The 20839-nt window shown below is 33.9% G+C and overlaps 3 protein-coding genes across 3 annotated transcripts; 2 read left to right on the top strand and 1 right to left on the bottom strand.

The window, feature by feature from the left end:
* On the top strand, window positions 1-3135 carry LOC146540325 (apolipoprotein D-like). The gene is made up of 6 exons (XM_085198339.1): window positions 1-197; window positions 994-1148; window positions 1227-1294; window positions 1627-1778; window positions 2382-2559; window positions 2768-3135. The coding sequence occupies exons 1-6, from the start codon at window positions 81-83 to the stop codon at window positions 2899-2901; spliced, it is 804 nt and encodes a 267-aa protein (XP_085054465.1). The 5' UTR covers window positions 1-80; the 3' UTR covers window positions 2902-3135.
* A 1417-nt stretch (window positions 3136-4552) lies between these two features.
* Window positions 4553-13688, top strand: LOC146540324 (glutamate receptor ionotropic, kainate 2-like). Its single transcript, XM_085201011.1, has 16 exons — window positions 4553-4741; window positions 5054-5146; window positions 5401-5544; window positions 6035-6144; window positions 6608-6764; window positions 8091-8299; window positions 8384-8569; window positions 8846-8998; window positions 9771-10208; window positions 10584-10807; window positions 11039-11176; window positions 11657-11855; window positions 12138-12369; window positions 12475-12587; window positions 12845-13000; window positions 13396-13688. The coding sequence occupies exons 1-16, from the start codon at window positions 4720-4722 to the stop codon at window positions 13582-13584; spliced, it is 2763 nt and encodes a 920-aa protein (XP_085057137.1). The 5' UTR covers window positions 4553-4719; the 3' UTR covers window positions 13585-13688.
* Window positions 13689-14145: 457 nt separating this feature from the next.
* Window positions 14146-20827, bottom strand: LOC146540323 (lysosomal acid glucosylceramidase-like). The gene is made up of 11 exons (XM_085201990.1): window positions 20705-20827; window positions 19759-20217; window positions 18828-18984; window positions 18433-18593; window positions 18066-18189; window positions 17256-17369; window positions 16669-16816; window positions 16017-16096; window positions 15279-15517; window positions 14676-14765; window positions 14146-14282 (listed from the first exon to the last, which is right to left on the bottom strand). Exons 2-11 carry the CDS (start codon window positions 19881-19883, stop codon window positions 14186-14188), a joined length of 1335 nt encoding a protein of 444 aa, XP_085058116.1. The 5' UTR covers window positions 19884-20217; window positions 20705-20827; the 3' UTR covers window positions 14146-14185.
* Between the last annotated feature and the right edge of the window lie 12 nt (window positions 20828-20839).

The following is a 20839-nucleotide window of genomic DNA, read 5'->3' as shown; positions in this document are numbered from 1 at the left end:
GTCTAACAGGTCAGTTGAGTTGAAGCTGTGGAGCGTCGAACGCTTGTGCCGTGATTTATTAAATTAAGTTATTGGAAAAAATGTTACGTCTATCCATTCTAGCCGTCCTGGCTGTATGTGGAAATGTAATGTCTCATACCTATCACTTGGGAACATGTCCTGTGGTAGAACCCATGCCTGGATTTGATATGAATCAGGTAAGTTTTCATTGTTATTATGGTATTAAATATTGCTTTGTTTATTTTACCTGCTCCACTTACGTGGTAAGCTCAGCGAGCTTAGTAATTACTTTAGTATTCATCTACATATATCTGCTTATTGCTTTAAATCTACAAAAATACTCAATTCTATCGTATTATCTATTTGTACTTGACCTTAAGGACCTTAGAATATTGACAAATAAAGTTGTTTTATCTGTTTATTTTTACTCAAGACAATAAAACATGTTAAAAGCATAAAATATATAATAGATTAAAGAAACAGCATTTTTTGTTTGAAACATAACTCAACTACAGAGATAATAATTGAAATTAGCTACCACAAATATTACTGTAAACAAACGCCCGGGTAGCTTGACCCTTCTCAGTATAAGTGATAAACTGATAACTTAAGTACATTCATGAACTCGACTCACAAACGTATTATGAAAACATAATAAGTAATTTAATCCGCACTTGTTGATGTTTTTGCTGAATTTTAGCATAAATGAAAACAAAGAATAACAATTGCTCTAATTTTCGATATAATATCATTAGTTGGCTATCTCCCGACTTCGTCAAAGATTCCAATTCCAAAACAGTTATTTTTTATTTATCTTTAACGAATTGTTCAATAACATGAGAATTTGAACTAAAATTAAATATAATTATAGTTTCTACTTAGCTTTGTGATTACTGAGTGAGTAATAGGAACATCTTTTGTAGTGATCTTTGTATAGTTACAATATGTGTTTAATTTTTGAATTGAAAGAATATTATTGATTTACACTTACAGATGCTGGGTGTATGGTATGTGATTCAAAAAACATCGACAGCCTCACATTGTATCACCTACAATTTCACTAGAACCGACGAGCCAGGTAGATATCAACTAGAACAATTATCTCAACATTTTATCCTGGGACTTACACCATTAGAACATGACTATAGGTAAATTATGTCATTAAATTATTATAATTTTTTTATAATTTTAAATTTCATTGTAATGTATATAATTCCTTCTCTTAGATATACTGGCATCTTAACTGTTCCTGACTCTGCTGTCCCTGGAAGAATGAAAGTACGATTTCCACTGAGTAAGTTTCAATAACATCAAATCAAATCAAAACACTTTATTGCACAAAGTAAATACAATTAAATTTTTAATTTAGATACAGTGCATAGGCGGCCTTATCCACTATAAGTGATTTCTTACAGGCAACCTCTTTTTTTTTTTTAACAATAACTAATAGTACGATACAATTGGTGGCGGTTAACTTTGCATAAAGATATTTTATTAGATTTTAACATTTTTATTATCATTCAATACTTTATTTGGATTTAATGATAATAGTTTATACTCGTATACCGGCGTCGGCATTTACATAATAATTAACAATTTTCAAAAAGTATATATTATTTTTTCAAGGTGTGGCAGGCTCCGCTAGCTATACTGTGATGGCGACAGATTACAGTACTTACGCTGCCATATTCACTTGTCAAAAATTAGCCTTCGCAAACCGGCACTCTGCCACTATTCTATCAAGAAATAAGGAATTAGATAAAATGTACATCGACAAGGTCAGTATCCAGTTTAGTTATTACTCAGCATAGGAAATATTTTGATTTGTTATTTGAATCAGGAAAACATCTAAAAAAACAAGGCTGTCTTTACGGTTACTTGAGCAATATTATGCCAATTTCAAATACATATTATTTTAATTATTGCTGCTCCCTATATTCTTACTTGTTACGATACCAATGGTCCAACGTATGCCTATAGGCTATTAGGTATATTTATCTGTCTCCTCGTCTTTTATTAGATAAATGGTACTTTCCTGCTAATAACATAACTATGTAGTTTAAAAAATTAAATATAATGAGGGTTTATGATATAAGTGACTGAGATTGGACTCATGTTTCAATTGTATCATTTTAATGCCAATGTTTCTTTTTTCAAAAGAGCTTCTTGCTGTATCCTGCATATAGCAAGGTAGGCAGATGGTACCTAGTGTTAAGACATTCTTTTTTCCAGTACAAATGTATCTTGTACAGGAGAACGAACAAATATGTTTTAATCAATATATAAATATTGAGGTCGTCGTGGCAGGGAGGAGTATACAGAATTAAATGTATATAATATTATCATTTCTGAATAGCAATCAATTTTATTTACGTTCACAGATGCGTACTAAGTTATCATCCTACGGTGTAGATCCATATGATCTATCCATAATTTCACAAACTGAATGTCCCAAACATCCCAATGGAACAGCAAATGGTGTAAACATCAATATTGACCCTGAGACATTCTCATCTCACAACATTGGAGAAGCGGTTAGGAAAACTGGAGGCGCTATTGGTATGTTTTATTTTTTACAATGAAAATTCAAGTTATAAATGAGATTAAATTAAAATTAACTATATAGCTTAAGAATAATATCTTCAACAAATCTAACGATAATGTGTATAAGAAAGTTCATACATTCTCGTATTATATGTATGTATAGATTAATTAATCCTTTGTAACAAATTAAATAAAAACCTATTCTTATTATTATTCTTTACAGCTGATGGCGTGGAATACGTAGTAAAAGCTGGTAAAAAAGTATATCACAAGGTAGCAAGCAGCAAGGAAGATTTAACAGAAACACCAACACAACCGATACGCAACTTAGATTCTGATGCTGAATGGCTACCATAGAACCATGCCTAGTTTAATATTACATATTGTTTAGTAAAATTAATAAATAATTTTACTAAAATAATACTCAAGTAGTAATTATAAAATGTGCCAAATATATTAAGCATTTACAGCTTTTGATCGCCTCGCTACGCCTTTCGGTAGTAAGCTAGCTTTATTATAGCATATATTTTTCAAAATATTGCAGAATCTGCTCTATCTATAGTAATTAAAATTAATCATAGATTTTTTAAATTTGTTTTTTATTTGTTCATCTCATATCCCTTAAGTGAAATATTTATTTACGCTAATATTTCCATTTCTTTGCTCTGGTGTCGAGGCAAAGCACGGCGTTGAATTCTGCCACTGAACACGCAATGCCTCCAGAATTCAGCAGAAAGTGGGGAACGGTATCTTAGTTCTAGGTTCCCTCTGCCTACCCTGCTGTGTGGCGAATACAGCGTAAAGCTGACATATCCCCTATAATATGTATAAATGAAAAATGATATTTAACATAAATATAATTTTTACTATTGCCGAGGTATTAAAAAAATAGCTTCAAACGGTACCTGTAAAATCTTTAAATGAAAAAAATATATGCACACTGATAAATACATTACCCTCCTTCGCACCGTGCAATCGGGTAATTAGAATAAATGGCACTAATAATAAATACACTTACGTTAGACACTGTTGGGATATACGCCAAGTAGTCCATTGGCAATGGCACAGTCAGGTCACCTGCTCGCTCTATTACTACTGACGTCTCGTTTATTATGGAATCGACCATAAAATTGTTGGTTATCAAGTGTTTTTCAAAGTAATAGAGATCTTTTCATTGTATATTTCTTTTAGCTTCGCGTTAGGAAGAGGAACTTAGTGCTAGGACACTCCGTTCAATATTTGAATGGCGGAATTGAAGCCGCACTTAGTCTTACCAGTACCAGAGCGAAGAAATGAAAACAATTTAGTCCTACGAGTGGGAATCGAACTCTTTATATATTAACGTTTAAAAACCGACGTTTTTGTGATTGACTCATTGAAAATTGATACTTACTAAATTTATTAATGAGGAAGTGAACAATAATAATGTCTGAAAGTAGATCAAATAAAGTAAGGAAATAATGTTATATTAAAAATAACAAAATATTAATGATAAATCATAATAATTCCTTTATCTACCTTTCTAAAAACTCAAGATAAAATTGATGTTGAATTTGAATTGGCTATTTTTTACCACCAGGCACCGAATCAAATATCAAACTCATAATAATCAGCTTTGACCTATATCCCGCACACAGCATGGAAGGCAGAGGGAATCTAATGTTAAGACACTGCGTTCTCCACTTCCACCGAATTCTGGAGGCATTGCGTGTTGATTGGCGGAACACAACGCCGCTCTTTGCTCCATATCAGCAAAGAAATAAAATATAAATGTTAATAAATATTTCATTTCCTCGAGTTGGAATCGAACCCATAGCCGTAGCGTTACAGTTGCACCCTTGTACGACTGCGCTACGACGGCTCCAATATTTTTTTTATGAAAGAAAAAAAGCAATGTTTAAATATTATTTAGAAATAAATCATATCGTTAATAAAAGCAGGTAATAAATAAACTTGGCGAAGGTGATAATGTGTGTCGAACTAAGAGCAGTAAATAGTTTGGCTACGAGCGCCCGCTGGGCATCCGTTCTCATTGTATACAATAAAAAATAATAATATAAGAATAAAGCTTTAGGCAATTATAAGTTTAAAATATATAAGAAAAATGTTAATATCATTAAAATTGATATACTGAAGTTTAAAGTAAAAAGTGTGTGCCTATATGAAAAAAAAGGCATGTTAAATACAACAATGCGAGGTGCGTATAATAATATTTACCTATTCATTAATATTTATTTAATGTTTTATAATATGTTGCCGTTATTTAAGTCGCTTTATTTTTACATATTCTTGTATGTTATGGTTGTAAATCTGCGAACTGCTAAGCTATTTATTCCAATAAGAGAAATCAACTAATCGCGTTTACAATCGCACTTTGTGCCCCCCCCATATTTGAGGGGGGCTCAAATATGAATAAATAATAAATCAATCCATAAAATGTTACTTATAATAAGTTTTGCAGAATTTTTCACAAAATGATATATCTAAAGAAGTTAATTAATTTTTTCAGGACTTTGGGCAACGCTTCTAGTATTAATGATCACCAAAGATGTGAGAGGTGCCTTTCGAAATATAGAATCTCTTAAAACGACAATAAACATAGGTACGTTACGTATGTTATAGCATAGTGTGTATCAAATGGTAAATAGAATTTTTAATTAAAATAAATAAATAATAAATCAGCTTTACGAGTATATCAATTTTATTTAATACAATATAATCTTTAAAAAAATATATTTACCTTTTTTAGCTTCACATACCGTTTCCCGCACATAGCAGAGTAGGTCAAACCATACTTGTATTTGATAAAAAATATTTTTCTACCCCCAAATATTTCAACAATGGAATTATTTACAGGAGTTATTCTACCACCAAACACAGTCACAGAAGTGGCCTTCGCCTCAGCCCTCGCGCGAGCCTCGATAGAGGATGACAAGTATATTTTTGTTATGAAAATTGAATACGTAGAACATGGCGATAGTTTTGCAGCTTCTAAGGCCGGTAAGATAAGTTACAAATAATTATTTTAAAAATATCAGAGTAGCCAGTATATAAAAAACAGCACTTCCCCGTGTAGGAGAGTTACAGAGGGAACCTCCTTAGACTTCTAGGCGAAGCCCCGATACTCTAAGGGTTTTTTTTTCGAAGAAGACAGGAATTAATACTATATCACTCTTGGTACACTTACAACTCTCTTTTACTCTTTTACTCATGCGATAAGAAGAAAGCTTCTTTAATTTTTTTTCAGCTTCACGCTGTAACCCGCACACAGCAGGGTAGGCAGAGGGAACCTAGTGATAAGACACTCCGTTCCCCACTTTTTGCCGAATTCTGAAGGCATTGCGTGTTGAGTGGAATATAAAGGTAAATAAATATTTCACTTCCTCGAGTGGTGATCGAACCCACAACCGTCGCGTTACAGTCACACCCTTGTGGCATTGCACCATGTCGACCTCAATTTTTATTAATGCGCAATAAATTTAATTTCCAGCTTGTAAATTATTAAGTACCGGTGTCATAGCTATATTCGGGCCGACTGATGCTATTTCCGCTTCGGTTGTGGAAGCTCGCTGTCGTGCAGCTAAAGTACCCCATATACAAGTAAGTATAACTGCATTTACAACAAACGAATTTGATTGATAGACTGATTGATTGACCAATTAATTGATTAATTCTTTTCGATAGAACTTTTTGAAATTAAAACTATATACTATATGTGCTGAAAAGACTAAATCCACATGTAACCATTTAACTTCTTCTTCTTCTCTTCTTAAAGTGCCTCTCCAACTAGTGAAGGTTGGCAGTCAACTTCGCATACTTAGTCCTGTCCCTGGCCAAATGAATCAAATCTACGACGGTTTTAATTCCAATCCATTCCTTGATGTTCCTTAGCCATGACTTCAGAGCCAGAAACTTTTCCCATTATTATAGTTTGCAGAAATTTGTATCGGTCATATCTACATACATGCCCTCGATATCCATTTAACTAGTGATTGATGACATGTAGAGATCATAGAATACATACGTTTATATTGTAATTTTATGTAACTTAATGATTTCCTAGGCTATATGGCGCCCTCCTCCAGTTAGGGGAACGCAACAAAAGATTTATCCTGGCATCAACTTGTACCCCGAGGCAGCGGCACTGTCGAAAACTGTCGCACTGTATATAAAAGATAGCGATTGGAATACCTATACATTGCTTTACGACGACGAACATGGTAAGTGGTCATGTTGGTGAATATATTTATTATAAGCATATAATTGTTTATTTTTTATTTTATTTATTTATTATACAGAAAACAACAGCATTATTAACTACTAATAAAAAAAAATTGTACAAAAAATAAAGCCAATTAAAGTTTTCTACTTATAAGTATTATCTAAGTACAGAGCTACACATCATTTAAATATTATGTTATTAGAAAAAAAAGATACATATTTAAATCTTTAAAAAAAAAAAAAGTAAAAATGCCCCATGTGTGTTTGTGTGCGCATATTTCTGGTTTTTAAATATATTAAATATAACTTATTAATGTAATTATATTAAATACTAGCGGCCCGCTCGCGGTTACACCCGCGTGAACTATGTTATTATCAATTTCTGTCTCCATGACTACGTCCTAGTGACGTCTATGCAAAATTCGAGACTCCTAGCATTTGTAGTAACGAAGTTTCATACAAACTTTCGACCCCAAAAACAACCCCTTAGAAGTCGAATATTGCAAATTCCCGTCTTAGCGAGCACCTACGTCCTATAAGTAACTCCTATGCAAAATTTGAGATTCCTAGCACTCGTAGTTTCTGAGATTTCGTGATGAGTGAGTGACCTTTCGATTTTATATATATACTAGCGGCCCGCTCGCGGTTACACCCGCGTGAACTATGTTATTATTAATTTCTGTCTCCATGACTACGTTCTAGTGACGTCTATGTAAAATTTGAGACTCCTAGCATTTGTAGTAACGAAGTTTCTTACAAACTTTCGACCCCAAAAACAACCAGTTAGAAGTCGAATATTGCAAATTCTCGTCTTAGCGAGCACCTACGTCCTATAAGTAACTCCTATGCAAAATTTGAGATTCCTAGCACTTGTAGTTTCTGAGATTTCGTGATGAGTGAGTGACCTTTCGATTTTATATGTATAGATAAGCATATAATTATGCACGTATATATTAAATATAATTTATTAATAGATACAAAGAGTCTAGCAATGACTCATGGCGCAGGGGCAGAAGCATATAACTAATAGCTTGGTAGACAGAGGGAACCTGGTGCACTTCCCAAGACACTCCCGTTCCCCAATTTCCACCGAATTCTGGAGTCATTGGGTATTGAGTGGTGAAGCTGAACGCCGCAAATTTCGACACCAGAGCAAAATAATAACATATTTAATATATTATTTACTGGAGTGGGCATGGATTAATGGTGAACCTGGTGCGCTTACAATTACCCATTCGTGTCCTTGCCGACTGTCCTCCTATTATATGATGACCTCATACGAGTAAAAAAAAAACATTATTCCGTTTTTAATTCCTATATTTCAGGGCTTATACGACTGCAAGAAATTTTAAAGCACGCAGATCCGAGTCACAAATGGTTTATACGAAGACTTATACCCGATGGCGATAACCGCCAATTATTTAAATCACTGAAAGCCTACGGAACTACCAGAGTCATCATTGACTGTCCGTCCGATAGAGTATTTGCTTATTTAAGACAAGCGTATGAGGTTAAATTCTTTGAAGATTACATGGTAAGATTAAAATATCTATTGAAAAAGATTAATGTTATATTTGTACAGACTTTTGGAACAAAATTGGTCATTTCATTGTTTCAGAGCTTTGTGCTGACATCAATAGATGCCCACACTTTGGATTTACAAGAGCTAAGACGTGGGTTGTCAAATGTGACGTGCCTCAGGATATTTGATCCTTCCGATTCAAGAACGAGTTCCTCACACGCTGACTGGAAGGCCAGGGCACCGGTGGATGTTAAAGTGCCTGCACAAACTCATGAGATAAATGTAAGATTATAATAGTAATGATTTTGTGTATTCGATACTACCTCGAGCGAATTATTTTTTTTATATTTTCATTTCTTTGCTCTAATATGAAGGCACAGCGCAGCGTTGAGTACCTCCACTCAATACGCAATTCCTCCAGAGAAGGCGGAAGTGTATTAATGGGAACGCAGTGTTCTAATACTAGATTCCCAGGTTCCCTCTTCCTAAATTCCTCTTCCTCTCTTCTTTTATTTATGTTGTTTATATAAGCATATATGTAATCATTATTATTTATAGGTAGAGGCAGCCTTAGCGAGTGATGCAGCAAGATTAATTACAGATGCCATTAAAAACTCTCCCGACCAGTTGAAAATAGAAGCGCAACCAATTGAGTGTAATACAGATGCACAATGGGATATTGGAGAAGAATTCAATAGTCATTTATTAACTGTATGTAGCATCTTCCTCCTGCTGGCATTGGTCCCGGCGTATGATGCCAGGGTCTGCCTTCCTGCTTTAACCTACTCCACTTAGCACGATCTGCTTTGCTTTGTATATAACAAAATTATATGTTTAAAAAATGTAAAATAAATAAATAAATTATTCGGGAAACCCTACATATTTAAGTAGTTAGTTTAGTTTCTCTTTTAAGTTAGATTTACTGAAACGTAACAATGTATGAGCCGTTGGTAAACTTAATAAAATAAATAAATAAATAAATATTTCGTAAATTATTCGATAGCTTAAAATTGAAGAGATTTTTCATCAGACGACTGGCCTCGTGAGGTATATAACATGTAATTACGTTATGTGTATCTAGTGAAATATTGTAAATCATTCTTATAATTAACTAACGTAATCATTAATATCAAAAAATATAATAAAATGACAAATACACACAATTTATAATACTTAATTACATATAAAAAAATCGGTCGTGGCGCAGCACAAGCGTGTGACTGTAAACGCAATTGGTTGTGTGTTCGATTCCCAGTCGAGGAAATGAAATATTTAATATTTTTCATTTTTTCACTCTGTTATAGGGCGAAGCGCGGCGTTGAACTCCGCCACTCAACAATAGTCAATACTGACTCGCAATACGTCTTTAATTCAGCAGTAAATGGGGATCGGTGTGTTCTAACACCAAATTCCCTCTGCCTACCCTACTGTGTGCGGGATACAGCGTGAAGTTGATGTAATTTAATTTTTAATAATTTTTCAGAATCCTGTTGTAGGTATAACAGGCCGCGTCGCAGTAAACAATGTGACAGGCGAACGTATAGACTTCTACGTGGAAGTAATGGAACTGTCTAACAACGGCTTCAATAGCATCGCTAAGTGGACTGCCGAATCTGGCTTCAAATATTCAAGATCAGCCGACCAAGTATCAGATTTGCTGGCAGAGAAATGGCAAAATAAAACTTTTAGAGTCGTATCACGTATTGGAGCACCATATTTAGTTGAAAGGAGTGCGAAAGATGGTGAAGTTTTGACTGGAAATGATCGATATGAGGGTTACTCCAAGGATTTGATCCACGAAATATTAAAGGAAACGTTGCATTTGAACTATGAATTTGAAATTGTACCAGGAAACGGTTACGGGTCGTACAATAAAGATACGAAGAAATGGGATGGTCTAGTTGGACATCTTCTTGAGAGGGTAAATAAACCTATAAAATATATAACAGGCATAACAGGCATTTTTTAAAGATAGTAAATGTGATGTTAGTGGGTTCGATCTCTTTTCTGGTTAATTAATTTTTATCATATCTCCACTCCGACAAGATAATTAACTCACTGTTTTAAATTTTGGGTAGAAAGTGAAGGTCGAGTACTTTATGGGATAAGGCGTGAAGAATTTTTCTTATCTTATATTTTCTTTTTTTAGCTTTATGCTAGGCATGGTAGGCAGAAGAAACTTGGGAACCTAGTGTTGAGATAGTTCGTCCCTTTTAGAATACTCTATTCTCCACTTTTTGCTGAATTGCTGAATTCAACGCCGCGTATTTAACAGAGAAATACAATATATTTACAGAAAGCCGAATTAGCAATATGCGACTTAACCATTACTTATGAGAGAAGAACTGCCGTGGACTTCACAACACCATTCATGACTTTAGGAATTAGTATTTTATATTCCAAGCCGACTCCCCCTGATCCCGAACTTTTCTCCTTCTTAAAACCATTTTCTGTTGACGTTTGGATTTATATGGCCGCCGCTTATTTGATGGTGTCTTTATTATTGCATATATTAGCCAGGTAGGTTTATGTTGTTTTATGTTCATGTTTTTTATTTTAATGTTTTAAAATGAATTATAAACGAGAAGAGAATAATATAAATTACCATGTATTTATTATTATTCTTTATTCTAAATTTCAAGTTTATATATATTTTTGAAAAATATTCTACTGGATAGATATATGATGAATTTGGTTTAAGAGCAGTTAACATAATTTGCAAGTAATATAATATTTACTTTTAAATTACAGGCTAGCTCCAAACGATTGGGAAAATCCTCATCCATGTGATAAATCGCCAGAGGAATTGGAAAATATTTGGCATATTAAAAACTCGTGCTGGCTCACTATGGGTTCCATTATGACACAGGGATCTGATATTTTACCTAAGTATGTTTGCTGCTTTCATTGTTCTTTGTAAGCTACAGTAAAAAAACCTAATGTAAAGACACTCAGTTCCCCACGCACAGTCAATTTTTCGAAATGGTGGAAATCTGGCTTTTCGTTTCCGTTTATCCGCCAGAATTGACATAATTCAAATATAATCTATATATATTAATAATTATATATTCTCCCAGCGCGGATGGAACCCACAACCATCACTTACAGAAAGGAAAGTAAAAAGAAATCTTCACTTACTTTACTATGATCTGTGGTCTTCTTCTCTCAAGTGGAGAGGAGAAAGGGTGCCAGGGTTTTGATCCTCTGACCATGGGGTATTGCTTCCACCCACAAATGTGGGCCTAGAGCCTTGTGAGTAGCCTAGTCGGTTGAGAATGGGCCAGGAGAGGCCCAACTTATGTGACCAGCAACCATGGCAGCAATTTAATAGCAATATAATTAAAATCTATGTATCTTTAATTTTAACAGAGGTTATTCAACAAGATGGGTTTGCGGTATGTGGTGGTTTTTTGCTTTAATAATGTGTTCATCTTATACTGCTAATTTAGCAGCGTTCCTTACAAATGCGGCTATGGACGATTCTATTAAAAGTGCAGAAGATTTGGCAACGCAAACTAAGATCAAGTACGGAACCTTAGAAAAAGGATCTACTTCTTCTTTCTTCAAGGTATTGGTGTATTTAATTTATAAGTCAAAAGTTTACAAAGTCTGTGCCATATGATCATCATCATGTTCATAAATGCTTATGAGCAGTCGAATTCGCTTATATTTTTACTACTGATGGAGTGCGGGTGCACCAGTACTGGTACCAATGACTACTGTGAGGGTGTCTTCACTGGTACTGGTACTGGTGAATCCATGATTAATTATTGTGAATGCGTGTGCGTTTTTTGTAAATAATATATTTGTCTTTGTATATAATAATTATATTTTATTTATTTTACTCCAGCGATCCAATCATTCTACGTATCAAAAAATGTGGGCAGCTATGGAGTCAGCGCGACCATCAGTTTTTGTCTTGAACAATGACGAAGGTGTAGAAAGAGTACTCAAAGGAAAACGAGGGTATGCTTATTTAATGGAATCCACAGCTATTGAATATCAATTGGAAAGACATTGTGACTTAATGCAAGTTGGTGGTCCTCTCGATTCTAAGGGATACGGTATAGCCATGCCATTTGGTAAGTTTAAGTTTTTATTTTTTTTAATTAAGGAAAAAAACGAATAAACAATTTAATGGACATATGAAATTTACTTTAAATTATTATATGTATTTTGATTTTTAGAATCGTCATATAGGACGGCAGTTGACAATGCAGTTTTAAAGTTAGCAGAAAGTGGAAAATTAGTAGAACTTAAAAATCGATGGTGGATGGTGCCTAAAGAGGATGCATGTGCTGTAAGTGTGCAAGACATTTACACAACTATAGGATAGGAAACCAAAATTAGCTGTTTTATGTTACGGACTGAGAGTAACTACTGATTTTGTTTAAATAAATACATAAATAACAAACTTGGCCATCTTAAAAATATTATTATAACAAATATACATATTTCAGATGGCCTGGATGGTATTAAAGATATATTTTTAAGATGGTTTGGCGATTTTGGGTCGCTAGTATTTTATAAATGGGTTTAGCTAACTTACTTTTTTAGGCGGAAGAAGTAACAGAGGACGCTGCAGCCGCCGAACTGGGAGTAGACAATGTTGGTGGTGTGTTCGTTGTATTAGGCATTGGTTGCGGAATGGCTGCCGCTATGGGAGGCTTTGAATTCCTATGGCACGTTAGAGATGTTGCCATCGAACAAAAGGTATAATTACGGTTTAGAAAACATATAAAAATTTGAAAGCAGCGGGATTTGAACCCGTCCAGGTGCTCTGACCAACTAACCCATACGTCAAGTTTGGTTATACTGCCTATACTGCTACAAAAATATAAATGAACCTTAGGTATATCGAAAGTGAACAATCGCAAATGTTTTTAAGGCCCTTTTGCACTACTAAAAAGTGTAGTTTTAATTATTTTTATTAAATTAAAAAAACAGTTATTTATGCGTTTTACAAATAGTAATCGAAAAGTACTTTTGTTCACTTCACTTGCCTTTCGATATTTTACCATACATTTTCTTATATATAACCAATCTATATACAGGATTTCGATAAGAAAAACGAAAGAGCTATTTATTGCTAGAAATTTTAATTACAGATGACGCAATCAGAAGCATTTTGGGCGGAATTAAAATTTGCATTGAGTTTTTGGGAAACGGAAAAGCCGGTAGAGCATTCTCGGTCATCCTCTACAGCATCCGGTTCCAATATGGCGTCGAGAGCGTCATCTGTTCTACGATCTGCCGTGGATTTACTTCATCTTGATGTATTTAATAAATCTAGTTAAAATACTTGTGTAGATGAATGTATGTAGGTAATAATAAAGTTTACACAATTGAGAAATGTAAATTAGTGTTTGAATTACAATAAATGCATGGAAATATCTGTATATCATTGTTTTTTTAGTTTAACCTAGTCCTAAGACATTTTGTTCTTTACTGTAATATGACAAAGCCCGACATAGGTATGTAGGAACGTATATTTATTTTATTTAAGCTGAAATTATAAATATTTTAATGAGAAATAGAGCAATTTTTCACAAATGCATTATCAAAAAAGCTAACGTTTACAGTGCTTGAGAAATAAGAAATTATTCTTCAAAATTCTTACGAGGACGTGAAAAGAAAGCAATGAAGAATGCATGCAAAATTGTTTCTTTTTTCTTCTTTCTTGAAAGCGAGGAATGCCTCTCCTTGTGAAAAGTATTAATATAAAAATTTAAAAAAAGCTAAAATAAGTTTAGCTAAATTAGTGTAATACTCACCCTAGTGCAGTCAGAATTAAATTAGTTTATAGGTAAGTAAAAGTTATTTATTAAAAATAACAACATTTATTGACTTAAGGCTTGTTCAACATTCAAATACAATTTCAATACTAGAAAATAAATCTCATACGATAAATTCTATCGTGGTAATAGATTCTGCTTCCAGCTCCACAATTATAACTTTCTCTTTTAATCGTAGCATAACCTTCTTTTGTGGGCCCCTTTGAAAGAAAATATTAAAGTTAGGAGAAATCTATAATATATAATTGTTTATTGATGCAGATTGAGGCAATGCTCTGCAGAACGTATATAGGGTTAATGATAGGCTATATTATATCTGTTGCAAAAGTAATTTTCACTTTTCTGCTAACTTCACTCTGTATCTCACATGTAGCATAGTAGACCTAGGGAACCTCGTAAAAGGACTAGAGCGAGGAAATGAAAATATTAAATATTCAATTTCCTCGATTGTAAATGGATTCCCAGGGATCTGTCGTTGTCTCAATTTAAATAATATATAAATATCTTAGAAAGTGCCTAGAAAACTCTTTTTTTTCCTTTTTATCTTGAAGTAACATAGATCTACTTTGTAATGAAGAATTGTAAGTACTTACTCGTTATGAATAATAGTAACTGCTGTACCGTGAGGAGTCAGAAAAGCGACGTTGTCAAAGTACTCCTGTCCCATTGCCTCAATATCTTGACTGAAACAAACCAATATCTTGGAAAAACGAAAAGAAAATAATAATAATAAATGTACATTAGTTAGTAATATAATTTAATTAATGTTGTATTCAATTCTTATAATAATAATAACTATAAAATACCACAACAAAATAAAATTTAAAATTACGTGGATAGAATGAAACATTAAGACAAGAAAAATATTTAGAAACAGGGACATTAATTACGTGTATTGAAATTTGAATCGCAAGTTCTTTTCAAGTTATATCGAAACTCTCCATACCATACGACGATGTCAATGAAAATGGATAAAAAAATAGGGAAATGGTACACAGAGCCTAGAGTTAAGACACTCCGTTTCCCACTTTCTGCTGAATTTTCGAGGCACTGCGTGTTGAGTGGAGGTACTCAACACGGCGCTCTGCCTTATTACCAGAGCGAAGAAATGAAAATATTAACAATGTATTTCCAGAATTGGGAATCGAATCCACTTCTGTCGTGTTCACGACGGCTTTAAAATGAAAATTACTTACATATCCAAGTAAGGATCTGGTGCTGGGAATTTTTTTACAGTCCTCATCCTCTTGGAACCTCTAGGGAGGAACTTTGAAAACTGACCGAACGCGTAATATATTGGTTGCTTGAAGAATTCTTCCCTTGCCGCATCAACTATGATCGGTGCATCGACATAGTTTCCTGTCCAAGTCGGCCCTCCTTCCTCATTCAAGCAAACATTCCAGTCTATCCACCCAACTACATTGTAATTTAAATTCTGAAAATTGATATTCATAATAAAATGTATATAGGAGTATACTATTTTTATTTAAACTGAAGAGTTTGCTTAATTAAATGCGTTATCCTCAGGAACTGTGATCGCGACAGGTTGGGGGTTCGATTCCCGCTCGAGGAAATGAAATGTTTAATATTTTCATTTCTTCGCTCTGGCGGCGAGGCAAAACGCGACCTTGAGTTCTGTTACTCAACAAGCAATGCCTCCAGAAATCCGCGGAAATAGGAATGGGGAACAGAAGTGCCTAAAAATGAGAACAGAGTGTCTTAACACTAGGTTCCATCTGTCTACCCCTCTAGACATAGAGGATGGATGACAATCCAGCACACAGAATGAAATGTGTCTAGAAAAATATGTCATAACTGATACACAACTCTTAATTATTTTAATTACATCCCGAAGAACCCGCTAGTATCTTCTTATTCATTAAGTACTTAGTGGTCATTTTAATATTGCATGTTAAAAAAAGTCATTTCCTCACCTCTAAGACGTCTCGGATGTACATTTTTGCTCTGTCCCAAGACCCTGGAACTACTTTGTGGGCGTTTTCACCATAAGTACCTAGAAGTAAACAATATTATAAGAATTAAACTGTTGGATATGTATGGAAATACTAAAAATAATAAAAAAACTGACCAAAATATTTATTGTAGTTAAAAAGTCACAAATATATTATTACTAGCGGCCCGCCCGCGGCTTCACCTGCGTGAACTACGTTACTATTAATTTTTGTCTTCATGAGTACCTAAGTTCTATAAGTGACGTCCATGCAAAATTTGAGACTCCTAGCATTTGTAGTAACGAAGTTTCATACAAACTTTCGACCCCAAAAACAACCCCTTAGAAGTCGAATATTGCAAATTCCCGTCTTAGCGAGCACCTACGTCCTGTAAGTAACTCTTATGCAAAAAAAATCACCCGCAAAGACGAATCATTTTTTTTTAAATAATAGAAAGAAAAGTGATGAAAATGATTATCAAGTAAATATATTTTTTAAGATTTTCCAATTTCCTTATCTCTTTTGACATTTCTTGCGAAAACTTTGCTAATTCGTTAATTTCTTTCTCTTCAGATATAAAGGTTCTTACTATTGCAATTTTTATAATAAATAATTTAAATTGAATTATTCTCACCTACACAGCCTTCAGTAACTATAACAAATTTGTCCGGATAACTACTCATAGATCGGGCGATGACTGCCGGTGAGGTAAAGATGTCTGTGTAGAAGTGTAGAGCTATTCCATCTAAATATTTATGAATGTTTGGGTTATAAAAGTCTATCTGAAATTAAAATGGATTTGATTAATCTATAAAATGTATCTTAGTATATAATTTAAAGGATATATTTCTCTTTTAAGAGGTAAATGGTGGCGCGGGGAACACCCGTGCGACTATAAACGTGACAGGTCGGCGGTTCGATTCTGACTCGAAAAAATTAAATATTTTCATTTCTTTGGTCTGGTACACGCAATGCCTCCAGAATTCGGTGGAAAATGGTGTGTGTAACGGGGAAGTACCTGCTACTATTACAAAATACAAAACTCTTTGTTGGTGAAGATGACAACTTATTTTATTGAAAAGGAGTCCTTAAGTCTCCGTTATTTCCGTTCCACTATATGCCTAATTATGAAGACATTATATCCTCGCAATGGCTTTAACTTTCATAGAAAATGTTGGATTTTATTCGTGCGACAACTATGACAAGTGAAGCTTCACTTACGGTATTTAATAAAAAAGGTAGATCCATTCTTTGATCATCTACTCCTAAGATCTTGATATTTTCTACTGAACATTTCCTTATTGTCGGTCCAAAGTTCTCTCCTAGAAAAATCGCCTAAAACGTGTAAATTAATAATTAATTAATAAAAAAACATTTTCAAAATTGCCTGCTGTACGCAGTGCAAGTCATTTCATCATCAAAATGAATCACACTGAAAAAAGGCTGTGAAAATAATGGTCCAAACGTAAATGCGTGTAAGACAAGGGTTCTAGTATCTGAAAGAAATATAGAAAGGACGAAATGCAAGATCAGTGATGCAGGGCCAATGGTCTAACCGCCGAGGACGCAAAAGACCGTGCAAAGTGGAGTAGGTTGAGTAGGAAGGCAGGCCCTGGTAATAGCCGGGATTAATGCTAGACGGAAGAAAAAATGTAAGATCAGTGTAAATGGTAAGATATTAGAACAACTCAATGAAATTTTATACTTGGGAAGTATGTTCAGAAGAGATGGAAGATACGAGATGGATGTGGAAATGCGTATTGCTGCCGGCAGGGTTAATTGTGACTTAGCTGCAGTGTGCACAATGCAGTGTTGGTTCCGTCGCTGTTATACGGCAGTAAGCGTGGATATTACTTAAATGGTCTAACTTTTTTGCAACTCTAAGATTAAATTTAGAAATCATATAGATAAATTACTTGTTAGGAGATTATGTGGAAAAATTGGTTGTTATTTTTACTATACGGCTTTTAGTTTAGCTTGTAGATTCTTTCAAGCTTAATTAGTATTGTATATGTAATATTCGCAACATACCATGCCTGGTCCAGTCCAGAAAGTTGTTTCATTAAGAATTCCTGCGTGTACAGCAGTCATAGGTTCGTTAACTGCCGCCATACCCCATATATTTATGCCTTGCTTTTTATAAAGTTCAGCAAATCTTTAAAAAATATATATTACAATTTTTTTTAGAAATATTTTAAATTTTCTATGTACGTAACTCAGAAGAAATAAAAAAGAACGAAACTAGAGTACGAACCTAGAGTGTTATCCGTCTTCGGACTTGGAATGTTTTACTTTATTGTATATTCGTGTATTTTAAATTCCTAATTATTAAAATAAAACGGTTAAAATCCTACGTATGTTATATAAAATGTTATTATATTAAAAATTATTTACTTACTTGCAATGGTAATCAGCATACGCTTGATAAAATTCTGGCTTAACGCTCTTCATATTGGTTGGACTGTTTACTTCTAGCATCCAATCTGGAGGTGACCACGTGGAGGTTACAATTTCTACTACATCAGTAGATGTGTTTAAAATCTCTTTAATAAAGGGTATCTAAAATAGAAATGTACCAAAAAAGTAAATGTTGATGCAGATAGTACAGTTTTCATAGCGACAACCAGTCGCCATATTTTCTAAATAAAATAAATAAAATAAAAAAAAATCGTTGTCTTCTTATTCAAATATGATTTAACCTAACTCCGGGTTTGTGTGTGAAATAACACTTTAAACATATTTTTGTATATTTTTGTAAAAGATTTTTTAAAAATTAAAGGAAGTCGAACTAACCTTGTAATTTTTATCTTCGTATGATAGAGTAAAATTGGTAAATGCTGTATCATTGGCGGGTTCAGAGTTGTAAGCCCATGGGCGTGTTGAAAAATCAGTTGAACCGTTGGGGACTCTGATCATGTTGTATTCGATACCATGTTCTCCAAAGTAAGTTCTTCAATAAAAAAACAGTTATAGATTTATATTTAAAAAATAATAAATTTTTATATAAAAGAAATGTATCAGGTACTGCCCCTCACTGTATATAATAAGACTAGCGGACGCACGCAGCTTCGCTTGCGTATTTAAGGGTGAATTCTAATAACCCATGAAACATGTGTTCATTTAAATATTTTTAAGAGTCTAAATTTCAAATTTTATAATAATGGGTGGCGATTTAAAGATTTTTTCATACAAACTTTCAACCCCTTATTTGCACCCTTAAGAGAAGAATTCTACAAAACCACGAAATACGTGTTCAATTAAATACTTTTAAAAATCTAAATTTCAAATTTTATAAAAATCGGTGGCGATTTAAAAAAAAATCCATACAAACACAAACAAACTTTAAACCCCTGGTTCACCCCTTTAAGGTTAAAATTTTTCAAAATCCCTTCTTAGTGGATGTCCAGATTACGAAATTAAACATCTGTCCAAATTTCACGTCTCTACCATCAGCGGTTACGGCTGTGCGCGCGTCTTACCTCAGTCAGTGAGGACAAGTCCTTTTATATATATAGATGGTGACAATAAAAAAAGTACCTAAAAGTCGTTAACGTTAAGACATTTTTACTATTTTAAGGACTTTTCGTGTTGAAGAACGAAAACTAACTCATTTGTCCAATCAAATCAAGGAAGTACATATTTATATACAATCTTCCGGAAATTGAATTGGTGTTTGATACTCCCTAACCGTAGAAAAGAAGAAGAACTAAAAATGCACGTTTACTTTACTAGTTGGCGCCGCACCGCGGGAGGAAGGCTTTTCCAGTTCATGGCAGCAGAATCTGTCACTGCCCCACCAAACCCTTCAATAGTCTGGTACATCCTTTCAGTTTGTAGCAGTAGCACCATGTCGAATACATTACCTATGAAGTGAATGCTTTTGTATAATTGAAATATATTTATGTATTATATGTGTGACATATGCTAGAGGTGGTTGTGGATTCGGTTTCTATTCGGCGGAATTCAACTCCGCACCACGAGACTATGGCTGAAAGTGGGGAACGAAAGTGTCTTAATGGAAACGGAGTGTCGTAACACTAGGCCCCCAGTTTCGCTGTGCGTACGCTACTATGTGCGGGATACAGTGTAAAGCTAGAAGAAAAATATATGTAATAAAATATTTACCTAATATATGTTTATGATCCAGTATAACTCCACTCGTTTTGCTAAACCGCAATCCTGACTAGAAATAAATGGAATGAACATTCATAAAAGTGAGTTTATTATTTTTAGAGTTCCGTACCCAAAACAATGTAATATTTTCTTTGTTGCACTGAATGAGTGATTTTTTTTTTATTTCAGCGCAGTAGGCAGAGAGAACCCAGTGTTAACACTCTCCGTATCCCCCACCACTTCCCGAATTTTTTGAGAGATGTTGAGTGGAGGAACTTAACGCTGCTCTCTGCCTTGTTACTAGAGCGAGGAAATAAAAATATTAAGAAAAAATATTACAAATATAATTTGACGCAATTTTATAGCATTTATAGTTTGTATGCATGTATCCCATAAAATAAAATTAAAAACTCTTTTTTTGAGCACATATTTCTCCACACATTCTTCTTCTTCTCAGTCTTTTTATGGATTATAGATAGATAGATGGTAGGATATCATTAATATTAGAAAACAAAAAGACCTTTCTTTTGTTATTTTAGAAAATAATCCTTACTTACCCTTGAAGAGGTATAGGACATATACTGTCCAGGTAAAAGATGTTCTCTTGTAATAGTATCGCAGTACGTGGCATTGCACACACATACTACGGAATCATCGGTATAACCTTGTGCACAGGGCAAGTCTAAAAATAT

The sequence above is a fragment of the Heliconius melpomene genome, chromosome 2, assembly GCF_056956725.1.
Source record: "Heliconius melpomene rosina isolate 202511_hmr_F chromosome 2, ASM5695672v1, whole genome shotgun sequence".
Lineage (NCBI taxonomy): Eukaryota > Metazoa > Arthropoda > Insecta > Lepidoptera > Nymphalidae > Heliconius > Heliconius melpomene.
Note: the sequence above shows the minus strand (reverse complement) of the source record. Positions and strands in the feature narration are given on the sequence as shown.